The sequence below is a fragment of the Limulus polyphemus genome, unplaced genomic scaffold (assembly GCF_000517525.1).
Source record: "Limulus polyphemus unplaced genomic scaffold, Limulus_polyphemus-2.1.2 Scaffold353, whole genome shotgun sequence".
NCBI lineage: Eukaryota > Metazoa > Arthropoda > Merostomata > Xiphosura > Limulidae > Limulus > Limulus polyphemus.
Genome location: NW_013665963.1, coordinates 519,661 through 532,718, shown reverse-complemented (window position 1 = coordinate 532,718; position 13,058 = coordinate 519,661). Strand labels below are relative to the sequence as shown.

General features: G+C 29.2%; 1 protein-coding gene across 1 annotated transcript in view; it reads right to left on the bottom strand.

Annotated features, from left to right (window-relative positions):
* The window catches only part of LOC106457628 (eIF-2-alpha kinase GCN2-like), a 139,925-nt gene that overhangs the window by 1,967 nt on the left and 124,900 nt on the right, over window positions 1–13,058 (bottom strand). Inside the window, exons 35-38 of the mRNA XM_022383630.1 lie at window positions 11,805–12,003; window positions 10,072–10,191; window positions 6,527–6,576; window positions 6,116–6,193 (exon numbers count right to left, since the gene is read on the bottom strand). Coding sequence (XP_022239338.1) covers window positions 6,116–6,193; window positions 6,527–6,576; window positions 10,072–10,191; window positions 11,805–12,003 — 447 coding nt within the window. The remainder of the gene's footprint in view (window positions 1–6,115; window positions 6,194–6,526; window positions 6,577–10,071; window positions 10,192–11,804; window positions 12,004–13,058) is intronic.

Sequence of the window (13,058 nt, the reverse complement as noted above, 5' to 3'; positions counted from 1 at the left end):
AAATACTTTTCCTCATCTCAAATTTCTTTTGTGTAATCCCTAAAACCTCCTAAATGTATTTCAAATGTTTTTTTCCAGTAAAACTTTATATTTCATCTGTTATTTTCTGTACCCTAATTCAAAACAGGATTGATCAATTCTACCAACCTCATAACCACCAAAAAAAATTGAAATAAAACTTTCTTTCTAGAATGACTTCAAATTGTAACATGAAACTACATTCGTTTATCCTAAGTAGCTATAAGTTTGTAGCATCTATTTATAATTACATCATATTGTTTTATTGCCCTTTGAAAAGTGTCTAACTACTATCCGTGCCATAATAAGTTGTAAGTCACTCAGGGCAGGTGCAGCTCATGTTATGCTATTGAATTACTTTACCTACATGCTGCTTGCATTTGTGCCTCATGAAACATTTTTATTATAGGATTATTATTATTATTTATTTTACCTAATTTATCTTAACTAACCTAAAAGGATCCCTATGTTTACATTTTAGTTACTTTTATAATTATACATAAAGAATATAGATGAAAAACAAGAAATATAATACTTAAGAAATCTTCTTTTTCTTTGCTGTCGACTGTTGATGAAACTTGAGCCTACTTTTATATAATAATGGTACTACGACACTAGATATTTTTTTTATTACTAAATAATGAACCAAAGAACATAGAATGGTAACATGCAAAAAGTAGACAATTTCTCCTAACTCTCAAAATTTTTCTGACTTTCTAATTATGTGACGAAATGGGAATGAAGCTTGTACTCTGAATGAAATTGACGCTTATCTGTTCAAAACACAACATTATACAATACTTAATTTTATAGATGAAAATCCTTGACTTTCTATTGATTATAGGTAATATATAATTAAACATAAAAGAGAACTATTATCAAAGCCTGAAAGAAAAGATGTGACAGGTAGGTGTGGCAAAAGGGGGTGTGATTTTCTATTTATAGCTCTGTAACCAAACAAAATTGAAGGCTATAAAAATTATAGTTTGTTTGAGCAGTGACAATCCTATATAGTAATTTACATTTAATTTCGTACTTTTTCAAGAGGTGATGAATAAAATAGAGAAGACAAGATGCCTAGAGAAAATATGTCACGAGTGTCACACTAGGGGAAATTCAGGATTGTTTTTAATATTGCCTTGTAGAATTAGGAATTTAAAACTTATATACTACTAAAATATGGATTATTAGCTACAATTTTATGCTATATTAATTGGTATAACATGAATAAAAAGTAGTTTAATAACATTTTGAATGTAAGACACTAAAACTGTCTGTCATGCATAGTAAAGGATACCTGGGGGCAAAGGGTTAATGTAAATCATAAATAAATTGATAAAATTTGGATCCAGTCAAAATTCTGAATTTTTTAAAAAGTTTTATACATAGCTTTTGACTTGGATCAACTAATTTTTTTTGGAAATAAACCTAGAGAAAAAGTTTCAGTTACAACCAATAACTATTAAATTCATATAAAATAAGACTAAAAAAATACCTTAACAGTTCCAGACTCTGAGTCACTAAAAATCACAACATAAGATACCCCATTTTCTTCACAAAAATTTGAAGCATCTTCAAGACTCTGAAATAACCAGTAGAAGTATTTATAACAACCATATCAAAATACTGCATTTAAAACTTTTCATATTATAATTCATTTACAGTTTGATATATCAAAAATTATCTGGAAGGTTGCAGGCGTCGAGATAAATACATCATGACAATTTAATTAAAACAATATATCATTAATAAGCACATTAGAAATAATACACTTTTTAGAAACATGAGCATAGAACAGTAACTACCATTCATGACACTATTGGGCATTTAAAACTTAAGTAAACTTTAAATACCCTTACCTCAACTAAGAAACATAAAAAGAAAAAATCTCTACAGAGTTCATTTAAAATATATTTAAATTCCAATGTATACAGAGACAAAATATTAAACTATATATAACAGTATTATTCTTCATGTTACTGAAAGCATTTCACTGAACTAGCCTTTGAATCTCACAATTGCTTTACCTTACAAATATTTCAAATGGTGGCCAGGTTCATTAAAATGCTTAGTCACTGAGGTGTCAGTGTTAATTCTACTATGACCCCAATACTGATTCAAATGAACATAAAACAAGTTTTTCTTTATTTCACCACTTTGAATTGTAATAAATTTTTGTTTACAAAAAACATTAATATATATATATATATATATGTATACAAGTGAAATGCAATTTTATGAAAAATTTCTATTTTTTCCTACAATACGATTTCATGAAATACATCCTTTACAATACATTCTTGAGATATGAACAAATACTTCTAAATTATGTTTGGCAAAATGAAATAATAAGTCAGCATATATCTGTGCAGGATTATAATAACTGGAATGACAGAATAAAAGCCCACAAAAGAAATAACTTTAACATCTTTCACACATAACTACATAATACAACTTCACTAGTTTAACTAGTTATTTCACCCCTTGTATCTTTTCAGGATTGATAGAGAAAGAGATTTTTTGAAATTTGATGCCAGTAAAATTAAAATCCCACTTTAGCTCACAAAATAACCAGAGTTGCAATTGTCATAAGCTATGCAATAAACAGAGCTATATTACATATTTGGTTTAACATTAGATAACATAACATGGGCCACACCTGTGCTAACTTCAGTTATAGTAAACAACCAAGACTATGTCTACTAGTATCTTGGGTTACCTTATACATAACATGGGCTACTCTGTGTTAACTTCAGTTATATTTAACAACCAGGACTACTTGTACTAGTATACTGGGTCATCTCATATATAATATGGGCTACATCTGTGCTAACTTCAGTTATATTATAGAACCAGAACTACAAGAACTAGTATACTGGATTACCTTATACATAACATGGACTACATCTGTGTTAACTTCAGTTATATTATAAACCAGGTCTACATGTATTAGTATCCTGGGCTACCTCATACATGATATGGACTACATCTGTGCTAACTCCAGTTGTCTAATAAAGAATATGTGTACTAATATCCTGGGTTACCTCATACATAACACGGACTACACATTTATTTTCAGATATATTTTTCAATAAATTGAACTGTATTTATGTGAACTTGCATCACATCACGTACACAATATGTTCTTATCTAACCAAGTTATAGTGCACATTTACATAACCTAAACCATAGTTAGACTATATTTAGTTACAAGTATATCTGTGTTAACCTGAGTTAAACAAAGAATTACCTGAAATACCGACTTAAATTATATTAGTGTTAATATGATTTCAATCATACATAACCTGGAATAGAGTTTTTGTAACCCAGTTAGATCTTGCATAACCTGAACTACATGTGCCAGTCTGAGTAAGAACATGAAAATTTTCCATGAGAAATATGTATAATAGCATTTCATCTATACCTTGTTTGTTATATGCTGCTACTGGGAAGAAACTTTTGCCCATCTGGGCCAATAAAGAATGATGTTGTTTAAATTGTCATTGTCTGCATTGTGTTTTAATATCATACAAACTTTACAATTAACTCATATGTAATTTAAAATACATTTGAGTGACCAATCTGGATGAACCTCATACAAAGCCTGGATTAAGTAAGACTGTACTAAGTTATATCATGAATAGCCTTGCCCATATCTGTGTTGTTATACTGAGTAAGATCATACATAGCTTGTATAACAGTTACTTAACCAAAGTCAGATTATAAACAATCAAGATTACATTTCACATACCTCAGTTGGATCATACATGACTTGGGCATTTATTCCTGCCATCCAAAGTTCTTTCAGCAGAACGCATTTTTCTTTTAACATTGGACGACGACCAAGAGAACAAATTAAGACATCCACAAGACTAGGGGCTTGGAACTGAAAGAAATTACAAAGTTCAATTATATTTTTCCACACAGTATTCTGAGCTACAAGCTACATTATTTCAAGTATTTAATTTTAGAATGCCCAGCCGAGTGCAACCTGCCAACATCAAAGTTTGCACCACCAAATAAAAAAAATTGTAGAAAATATAAACTTGGAATCCTTTTTCCATGCATTATAAAAAGGGAAAATATTTCAAAGTGGAAATTATTTGAATAATAAAAGTTTTATTTATTTCATTTTATACATAAAAATGAAAAAAATCACAATTTTTGATTTTGGGCTGATTTCAGCAAACTCTGAACAAAAATAATAGTGTTTGAGAATTTCCTGAATTTTTTAAATAATATACAGTGATCTTATCCCCTGAAGAGAAAAGCCAAAATAGTTTTGAACAAAAGAGCATCAATCTGAACCTTGTAACTTCAATACAAATACAGTTTTAACCAATCACTGTATGCCAATCACTTGGTTTTAAGAAGTCACAGTTCAGTGATCTAAACACATAATCAAAATATTTTTTCTGTTCTTTTCAATGGTATAAGCCAATATGGCTTCCATTTCAGTGGAAGTAAGAATAGAGGTTGGAACAAACTGAAAAAAGCTTAGTTTGATATGTTGCTAGTAGAAAAAATATTTGTGAACAAAATTGGAACAATTACAGTCTCGAAATAACATGATGTAGAGAACTATTAGGCTTAGTTAGATCATTTTGAATTTGAATGTATCAAGTTTTGTTTCACCATCATGTCTTTGTTTGTATGTAATGTTTATATAGGCTTTATCAGCCTACAAGTAACACTTGAATGGAAAATCACCAAAAAAATATTAAAAATATCTATAAATAAATATAAAATGTGTTAAACTTAATATATATATTAAATTAAACCTTGTGATAATTAATTTAAAAACAACTTGGATTGCTTATAATTTTAATATGGTAGAAAAGGTTTTTTATTGTATGCCAACGAACATAAACACAGTGAAACTATGATTTGCATTTTTTAAATCAAAACAAACATAAGATTTACAGCAATGTAGGAAGACATAAAAATCAGTTAATGAAATGTACAATAAATTTAAGCATTTTGAAAAAAAATATCACAATGAAATATTTCTGACTTTTAAAAGGTGAGAATTCTTATAAATGTTACATATAAAAATATTCTGTTTTGCAAAAGCTATATAGTCTGTAGAAAATTCATTTCAAATTCCAAACAAGTTCTTCCAGTACTATATTCTTTAATGATACAAAACACAAACCTCGGAACAAGTGTATCAAGTACTTAAGGGGTCAATATGTGTACTAAAAACATAATTCCATCTCTGGTTATTGTAAGCAGGACTAATATTATACAATGATAAAATATAATCAAAGCACAAACCTTGTTAATTAATAATAGCATGCACTTTATTTATCCTTGTGAAATCTATGTTTTAACTATGTTGTTTATCAACAGGTGCAAATGTACAATACTTTTGAAAAGACATACTACAAGCTAAGTAATAAATAAATAAAAACTCATTAAATGTAACAGATACTAAGAATAAAAGAGAAATAAAACCACATTCAAAATTAACCCTTTCTAGACCACAGAGGTATCACTGATAGCAATTCATGTTTTCCCTTCTCACAATAGAAATACTTAAAATTGCATAACACTTGAAGCAAATTTGCTAAATATTATCTAGTTTTGGCTTTAAAAATTAATATAATTTGGTTTAGCATATTTATAATTTTTCAGGTTGTGAAATTCCCAAAATTTTCTTGTGAGACACTGTTTTAAAAAATATTAAAGAAATGTTTCCTCTAATCTTAGAATTTAAATTTCTTTATTCTTGACTGTTTAGTTTTATTTGTGAGTTAGGACTATTGCATGGTGTATAAAAAGCTCAAAAAAATTTAGTATCATCCTACTTAGAAAAAAACTTTAATAAGACCACCATTTTTTCATGTGCATTTCTCTTGATATGTTTTCCAAAATCAAAACTATATAAAGACACAGAAAGTGTACACAAACATACATAATTCTTACATTGTTAAAACCCCACTGGAAAGTCAGTGGGATGTTTTTAGGATATTTGTTTTTAAAAAATGATGTATACAAGTAACACAATAAATGTCTATCACTCAGCACTGGAGAGAATTCAAAAGCATGAAAAGGGTAAGTTATGATGTTTTGTTACATAAAAAAAAAAACTTACTGATCTTTCTTTTTGTTGAATCTCAGTTCATAAATATGATCACAGACTCGAGTGAGATATTTTCTGTGCCGTGCATGCCTGACAAAACATAAACAAATCTTACATATAGTGTTGATAATTGAGTACAATATCGCTTGGAAACAAAGTACACTTTTACTTACAGTAACATACAATTAAAAATATCAAACACATCTTGTAAATATCAATATATATCACAGTGATCAATTTATCTTTCTTTAGTACTACTAATTTCTAAAACACGTACATGAGTTTAAAACGTACTCCATTGAATTAAATGAATTCCAATATTTCTTTTAGCAAAATGTGAAAAATATTATTGTAACTTTAAAAAATAATGTTTAAGCTAATGACACAAATGTCTAATAAAAACAATTAACACATAAATCTAACCTTTCCATCACTTCACTTATACTGGCTTCAAAGGCTGTTTCAGAGTCCAGCTGCAGAAAAGAATGAATATGTGAGTTTTTATGTGATTGAAATTAGAGATAAACATCCCTACACTGCTACCAACATGCAAGATGTAACAAATAATCTACCTGAAAGATTTACAAATAAAACATTTTACATAATGATGGAGACTTCATAGCTTCATGCATATAACCTATATTATAAAAGTTTTATAACACTTTCACTTATGGTGTGTTAAATTCCAGTCACAAACATGTATTACAGGTAAACCTTTAGCCTGAATAATTTGTAAAAATTATTATTTCTTGCACAACTTATACAAGATTTGTAATATGGCGATAATTTTGTAACATGAAATACAATATACATTATAAGTACAGTTTTAATAAAACCACATGTGATATTTATTAACAACTAAATAGAGAACTAAGCATAATGGTTTAATTAATTTAACAATAATAACAATGTGAGATGTTGTGACCCGTGTTTTAATATTTTAATTTTGAAGTTTTGTACTGTTTGTTAGAAGGAGTTTTGGCATGATTTAGTGATGTATGACACCTAGAAATTTGAAGTGATGCCTCGAATCTTCTAATATTTTGTAATAATATAAAAAGCACAAGAGAGTCGTAATTTATTAGTTAGTTAGTCCGTGAATACAAGAGGAAATTTAACAACTAAGTGACTGTTTAGTTTTATTTGTGAGTTAGGACTATTGCATGGTGAGCTTGTAGAACTTATGGCAAAAGAAATAAAATGCCTTCTTTTTCACTAAATGGGAAGGACTTTGCACTGTTTTTACCAAATAATTATAAAGAACCTGCCCAATGATAGAAACTGCTATGATGTTATCATCATCTACATGCATTAACCACTTATCTTGTTCTAATTAACATTTATTACCTTTTCTACTCGATTGTTACCTCTCAAATTACTTGAAGTAGCTTCATGAAAAGATCTAACATCCTACCAGACCTACACATCATGATCAAGAAACATGAATGTATCCCACATAATCTGTTAAAATGTGTAATTAAGACTTGATGCTACATTTTTTCTAATCAACTAATCCAAATTCTTCATAAATGTAACCGAGAATATTTGTGAAAAACAGGCAAAAGATAAGTAGAGATTACGGTGATATGTAAAGAAAACCAACTCTAGGTAAAAATTTGGAAATATGAAGACAGTAATATTTAATTATTTTTACTATTAGCATTGTATGTTACTCTGACAGATTATTAACCTTGCTAAAGTCATGAACAGGAGTATTGCTAGGCACTGGCACAAGGGGTCTGTGCATTGATTATATTTGACAGTACCCCAAATCCCCAGTAGGTGTCTTGAAAAATCAGAATAGAAAACCATGATCAATATGATACTGAAATGCTGAAAATGGGTCCGAGCTCCAACTTTTTCAATCACCTAGTGACGCTTCTCATCATGAATAAATTTTACTATCATGCCATATCAGTCCTAGCTATAGAATGTGAGAGGTTGGTATCAGATAAGAAACAAAATTCTTCAGTGATGTATCAACTAAAACAAAGTGTTAAGTTAAATGCTAAAGATATCGATGCCTAAAGTGCAACTAAGTAACTAACTATTAACTGTTTAAAATAAAACTTAGAATATGATATTACACTGCATCAGTATTTGCAATTAATTAAAATATCAGTGAAAACTAAAGCCAAACTCCTTGCCAGCCATAAAGAGAAGTTCTGAAATGTGAGACAAAAATAACAAGTTCAAAACTAAGAAGTTTACAAATAGGAAGTCAAAGGTAACAACACAGAATATCAGTCACTTTTTTTTATCAAATTTGTTAATAAAGTAATTATTTAATAGCTCATAGTTTTGGCATCAACCTGTAAACAACTTTACAAACACATCATTTTACACTACATAATTACCTGATAGGCCATCCTCAGAAGTATCTTTCTTACTTTACAACACATTTTATCATTTTACATAACATCATTACCTGATAGGCCATCCTCAAAAGTACCCTTCTGGCTGAATTACTCGACATTTTGCCCACACTGTTATTTTCAAGCGAATATTCCCACATATATTTTCATACTTTCTTCACAATTTACACACACAATAATTACAAAAAAATGTTCAGAATACAATGCTTCTTTTAAGTTATTTCTCTAAGGCAAATTATTATTAACCCATAAGTTTGCTTATTACATTATTACTTATGATCCTTAGGTGTTAAATTTAAAATTCCTTACGAACATTCATCAGCAACCTAAGAAGTTTCTCAGTACTGGCATATATGCACTTTGGTTTTTATACATAGCTGAATTTCATGCTTATGATGAAAAACAAGAAAATTATAATCTATTTAATTTACAAAACCTGTTATCATGGGATAACAGTTTTACTGTTGGAATGCCTCAAATTAAGAGTGTAGATCAACTTCAAAATATGGAACAACCCCCAAAGATTTTTAATTTTACACATACACTGAAACCGGAGAAAACATTTACATATGTTCTACATTTAACAGTATTAAACTCTTTCATTTACATCCATCGCCATAGGAAGTTTTTTTGGAGTGGTCAGGCCATTGCCACATTGCCATTTCTAGGAGGATCAGGGGCATGCCCCTCAGAAAAAGTTTTGAAAATCTGATGCTATGGTATTGAAAATTGAGCCAGTTTAACTACAAATACTGTATACACACAATGTAAGTTTTAATCAATAAATTGTAGCTATACATACCATGAAAAACTGGTAAGGCCATGACCCGATTAGCCTTATTACTTCCTACAGCCATTACTTCATTTATTATTTTTGTTCTTATTCTTTGTTTACTATCACACCTACTTTTACTCTAAGTTGGCAAACCACATATCAACACACGAACAATGTGACTGAGATTTACTAGATTTGTTTTCTGGTAAATATACTGAAATACTTCACAAATTTTAATGGCTTTTTTTTTGTTTAAGAAATTTGTGGTAATTTTCTCCAATTATCATCATAGTTTTCAATGTGTATCCTTCAAAATGCTCCATGCACAAGTTAATGAGCAATGGTAATATGAGAGAATTCACAGTAGGACATTATTGTTATTATTTTACATAGATATGGTTAGAAATACATTCTTTCACAATTTAGTCATTTTCAAGCTAATGGCAGAATATCTGTATTGTTTCAAATGTTAGTGAAACAAGATGATTCAGAAGTAATATAAATGTTTGCTTGTAAAATTTCTTAACAGTTGTTGAGTTATAAACCTTGAATCATAAACATACATTAAAATTAGGATCCTAAAGTCAACAGATGTGAGTTATAAACATTAAGTCATACATGTGAAATCATGACCCCAATGTTAACACATGTCACATTATCAACACTGAACTGTAAACATACATTTAAATCATGACAATGTAGAGTTGTAAAAAATGAATCATAAGGGTACATTGAAATTATGACCCCTAAATCAGAAGAGTCTTGTTTTATTTTGTAGATTTTTATTCAAAATGTATCAATATCAAATTCCTTAGTACCTCTAAATAAGTAGCTATAGTTTTAATGACTGACAGCTCAACTTCCAAAGCCAGGACCTCAACAGCTACTCGTGAGGATGAAGATAAACACTGTACGAGTGGAGCAAGTTGGGACTGAATCTGAAATAATAAGATGTTAGACAGTTCAACACTTAATGATAAATATAATCTAGATACAATAATAAGATATTTATTAGAAGTTTCTCCAGCTGGCCTTGAAGTTGCTAGGTTTATATTTTTTTGCCAACTGGTTTAGCTGCTACTTAAAATGTTAAAAATTATAATAAAAAGTAAAAAAAAGAAACAATTAGAGAGTCAATAAACAAATATCATTTACCTTCAATTTACTGATTTAATTTTTTTGGAAAGATATATATTGCTGGCTTGTTGAAATGAAACTCATTCTTCCCCTTTGTCCATATGCTGGATAAAGGAATAAATGAAGATTGGAAAGTTGAACAAAATGTTGATGTAACTGATGATCATTATTTTGCACACTTGGCTGAATGTGTTGTTTTTGTGGGCTTGCATGATCCATCAGAATTGTTGGTAGTTGGCTGATACCAGAACCTCATCAATTAAACTTACATAAGTACTAAGAAGATTCAGACACAATCAATCTAAGTTATAACAGCTGGCATTGAATAAAATGATGAGGGCTAATAGTGTTCTTATTTAACACTGAAAACCTATCTCTAAATGAATTGCCAAATATTTCAACAAAATTATTATTCATTATGTGGCTAGCCAAAATAAAGTAACTTTTGGATACATCTCTTGGGGATACTATTTTCTCTTATGTTGTTCAGGGCAAAGCTAAGTTGGCTTTCCAAACGCCACTTGGAATGTGATCCATGAAGTGTTACAAACCGAGTGAATGGATGGAAAATATGTTTACTGTGGATTACTGTATTTCTAATTGCTGTTGAGAAGTTAACTTCATATCAGATTGGAATTGTAAATATAAATGAAATAAAACAATAATGAAGGGCAAAATATTAAAGTTATATGCCTATTTGGGGGGGGGGGGGAGATTAATGCATCAAGTTTATTAAATAATGAGCAATTTTAACACTTGGAATAACTAAAGTTTTATTCCATGATTTATTGAATAAACATTTGGTTTGGAAGTTTTTATACCCTCAATTTAGTTAAAAAAAGATATTGGCACTTACCAAATACTGTTATGAACAGAATTTACACTGTTAAATAAAATTTTATTTATTTTTAATTTACGTGTATTCCAGTAAAATTAAAAAGGAGGTCATTTTATTCTCTATACATTTTTATGCATACAAATTTATAAAATATTCTTAAGGAGTGATTTTTATTACAAATATGCCATAATGACAGATTTAAAAATCCACCATCTAGAAAACTGTAACAAGTGAATTTAAACTTCTTATTTCTAAGAATCAACAATAAAACCAATAAAGTAGTAGGGGTGCAAGCATTCTAATACAACGCGATTTCCTAATCTTTTTTTCACAAATTGAAAGTGAAATTCTAGTTCACAAAGCAAATTGTTTATGTGGAACTACTGACACTTATTTTACTTCAATCAGTAAAGAAATACATCAAAGAGGCACTCACGTACATGGGATGCTAATGAAATTACAAATTTTATATCAATAAAAGGTGACTAGGTTGCAAGATAAACAGTTCACGAAATGTGACAATTTAAGATATGTTTCAGTTGGAGGTTAATATGTAAATTTTCACAACACACGTACCTGTCCTTCATATCGTTTCTTGGTACTGAATAACATCTTCTCTTGTGAAAGAAATGTTATATCTATGTCTGCTACAGACATGCTACTGTTACTTCCTCCTTCGGTAGCACTGACGGTTCGACAAGTATCACCTTTACCAGTACTACAGCTCCCAAGACGACTGATTTCTCCCTTGGTGGTGCTACTGTCTACTTGATCCCTTCATTAAAGTAAAGTATTTTTAATCTTTTAACTGATTTAAATGAAAAAAAAAAAAGCAGTAGCAGTAATCACAAGAAAAACTTTAATTAATTCTTTAAACAACTTTCGGGAGCTAAATGCACCTGTGAGTCTTTTTTTTTTTTATTCTACAATGAAAATATTTAGCCAAATTGCACAAGACTTGGCATAGTTTTATAGGGCTGTTTTCTGGTTTGAAAAGTCATGTAAAATGAATTAAAACTTGCATCATTATCTATCTTAATCTATTTTTGTTATTACTGATAAGAAAGATCCATTTTGTGTATCAAATTAGATATAAAAACTGAGAGCCAACAAGAAATAATAGTTTGAAAAATGTTTAATTACATTTAAGAAATAAACTAATTTTCTGATAAAAAATTATTGAGATATAATAAGAATTATATTTGTTTAACAAATTTTGAAAGTTGAGTTGTGAATGTAAACCTCCAAGGATGCAAACATTACTGGTCAAACGAAAGTTCATACAGCTTTAACAACCACAAAGTGACCAACCCATATAAAACTTTTTACAAACACATTCATTGTTTGCAATAATGAAAAGTAAATATCTTAAAATGGGTTCAAAAAACTACAATAATTCAGATGTGCACTTTTAAGTTTGGTATTATAATGCAGATCTCACTATGAGGGTTATTTAACTGAAATATAATACTTCAGTTTCTTTCAAAATCATTTTTATCTAAAGAACATACTTAGTTTGTTTTACTGAGGCAAACTGTGAATCTTTTATTGTAGTTATTTATCATGCATGAAATTTGTACTTAACTGGGCATCTTTTATAGTAGTTATTTATCTTGCATGAAACTTGTACTTAACTGGGCATCTTTTATTGTAGTTATTTATCTTGCATGAAGCTTGCACTTAACTGAGCATCTTTTATAGTAGTTATTTATCTTGCATGAAATTTGTACTTAACGGGCATCTTTTATAGTAGTTATTTATCTTGCATGAAATTTGTACTTAACGGGCATCTTTTATAGTAGTTATTAATCTTGCATGAAACTTGTACTT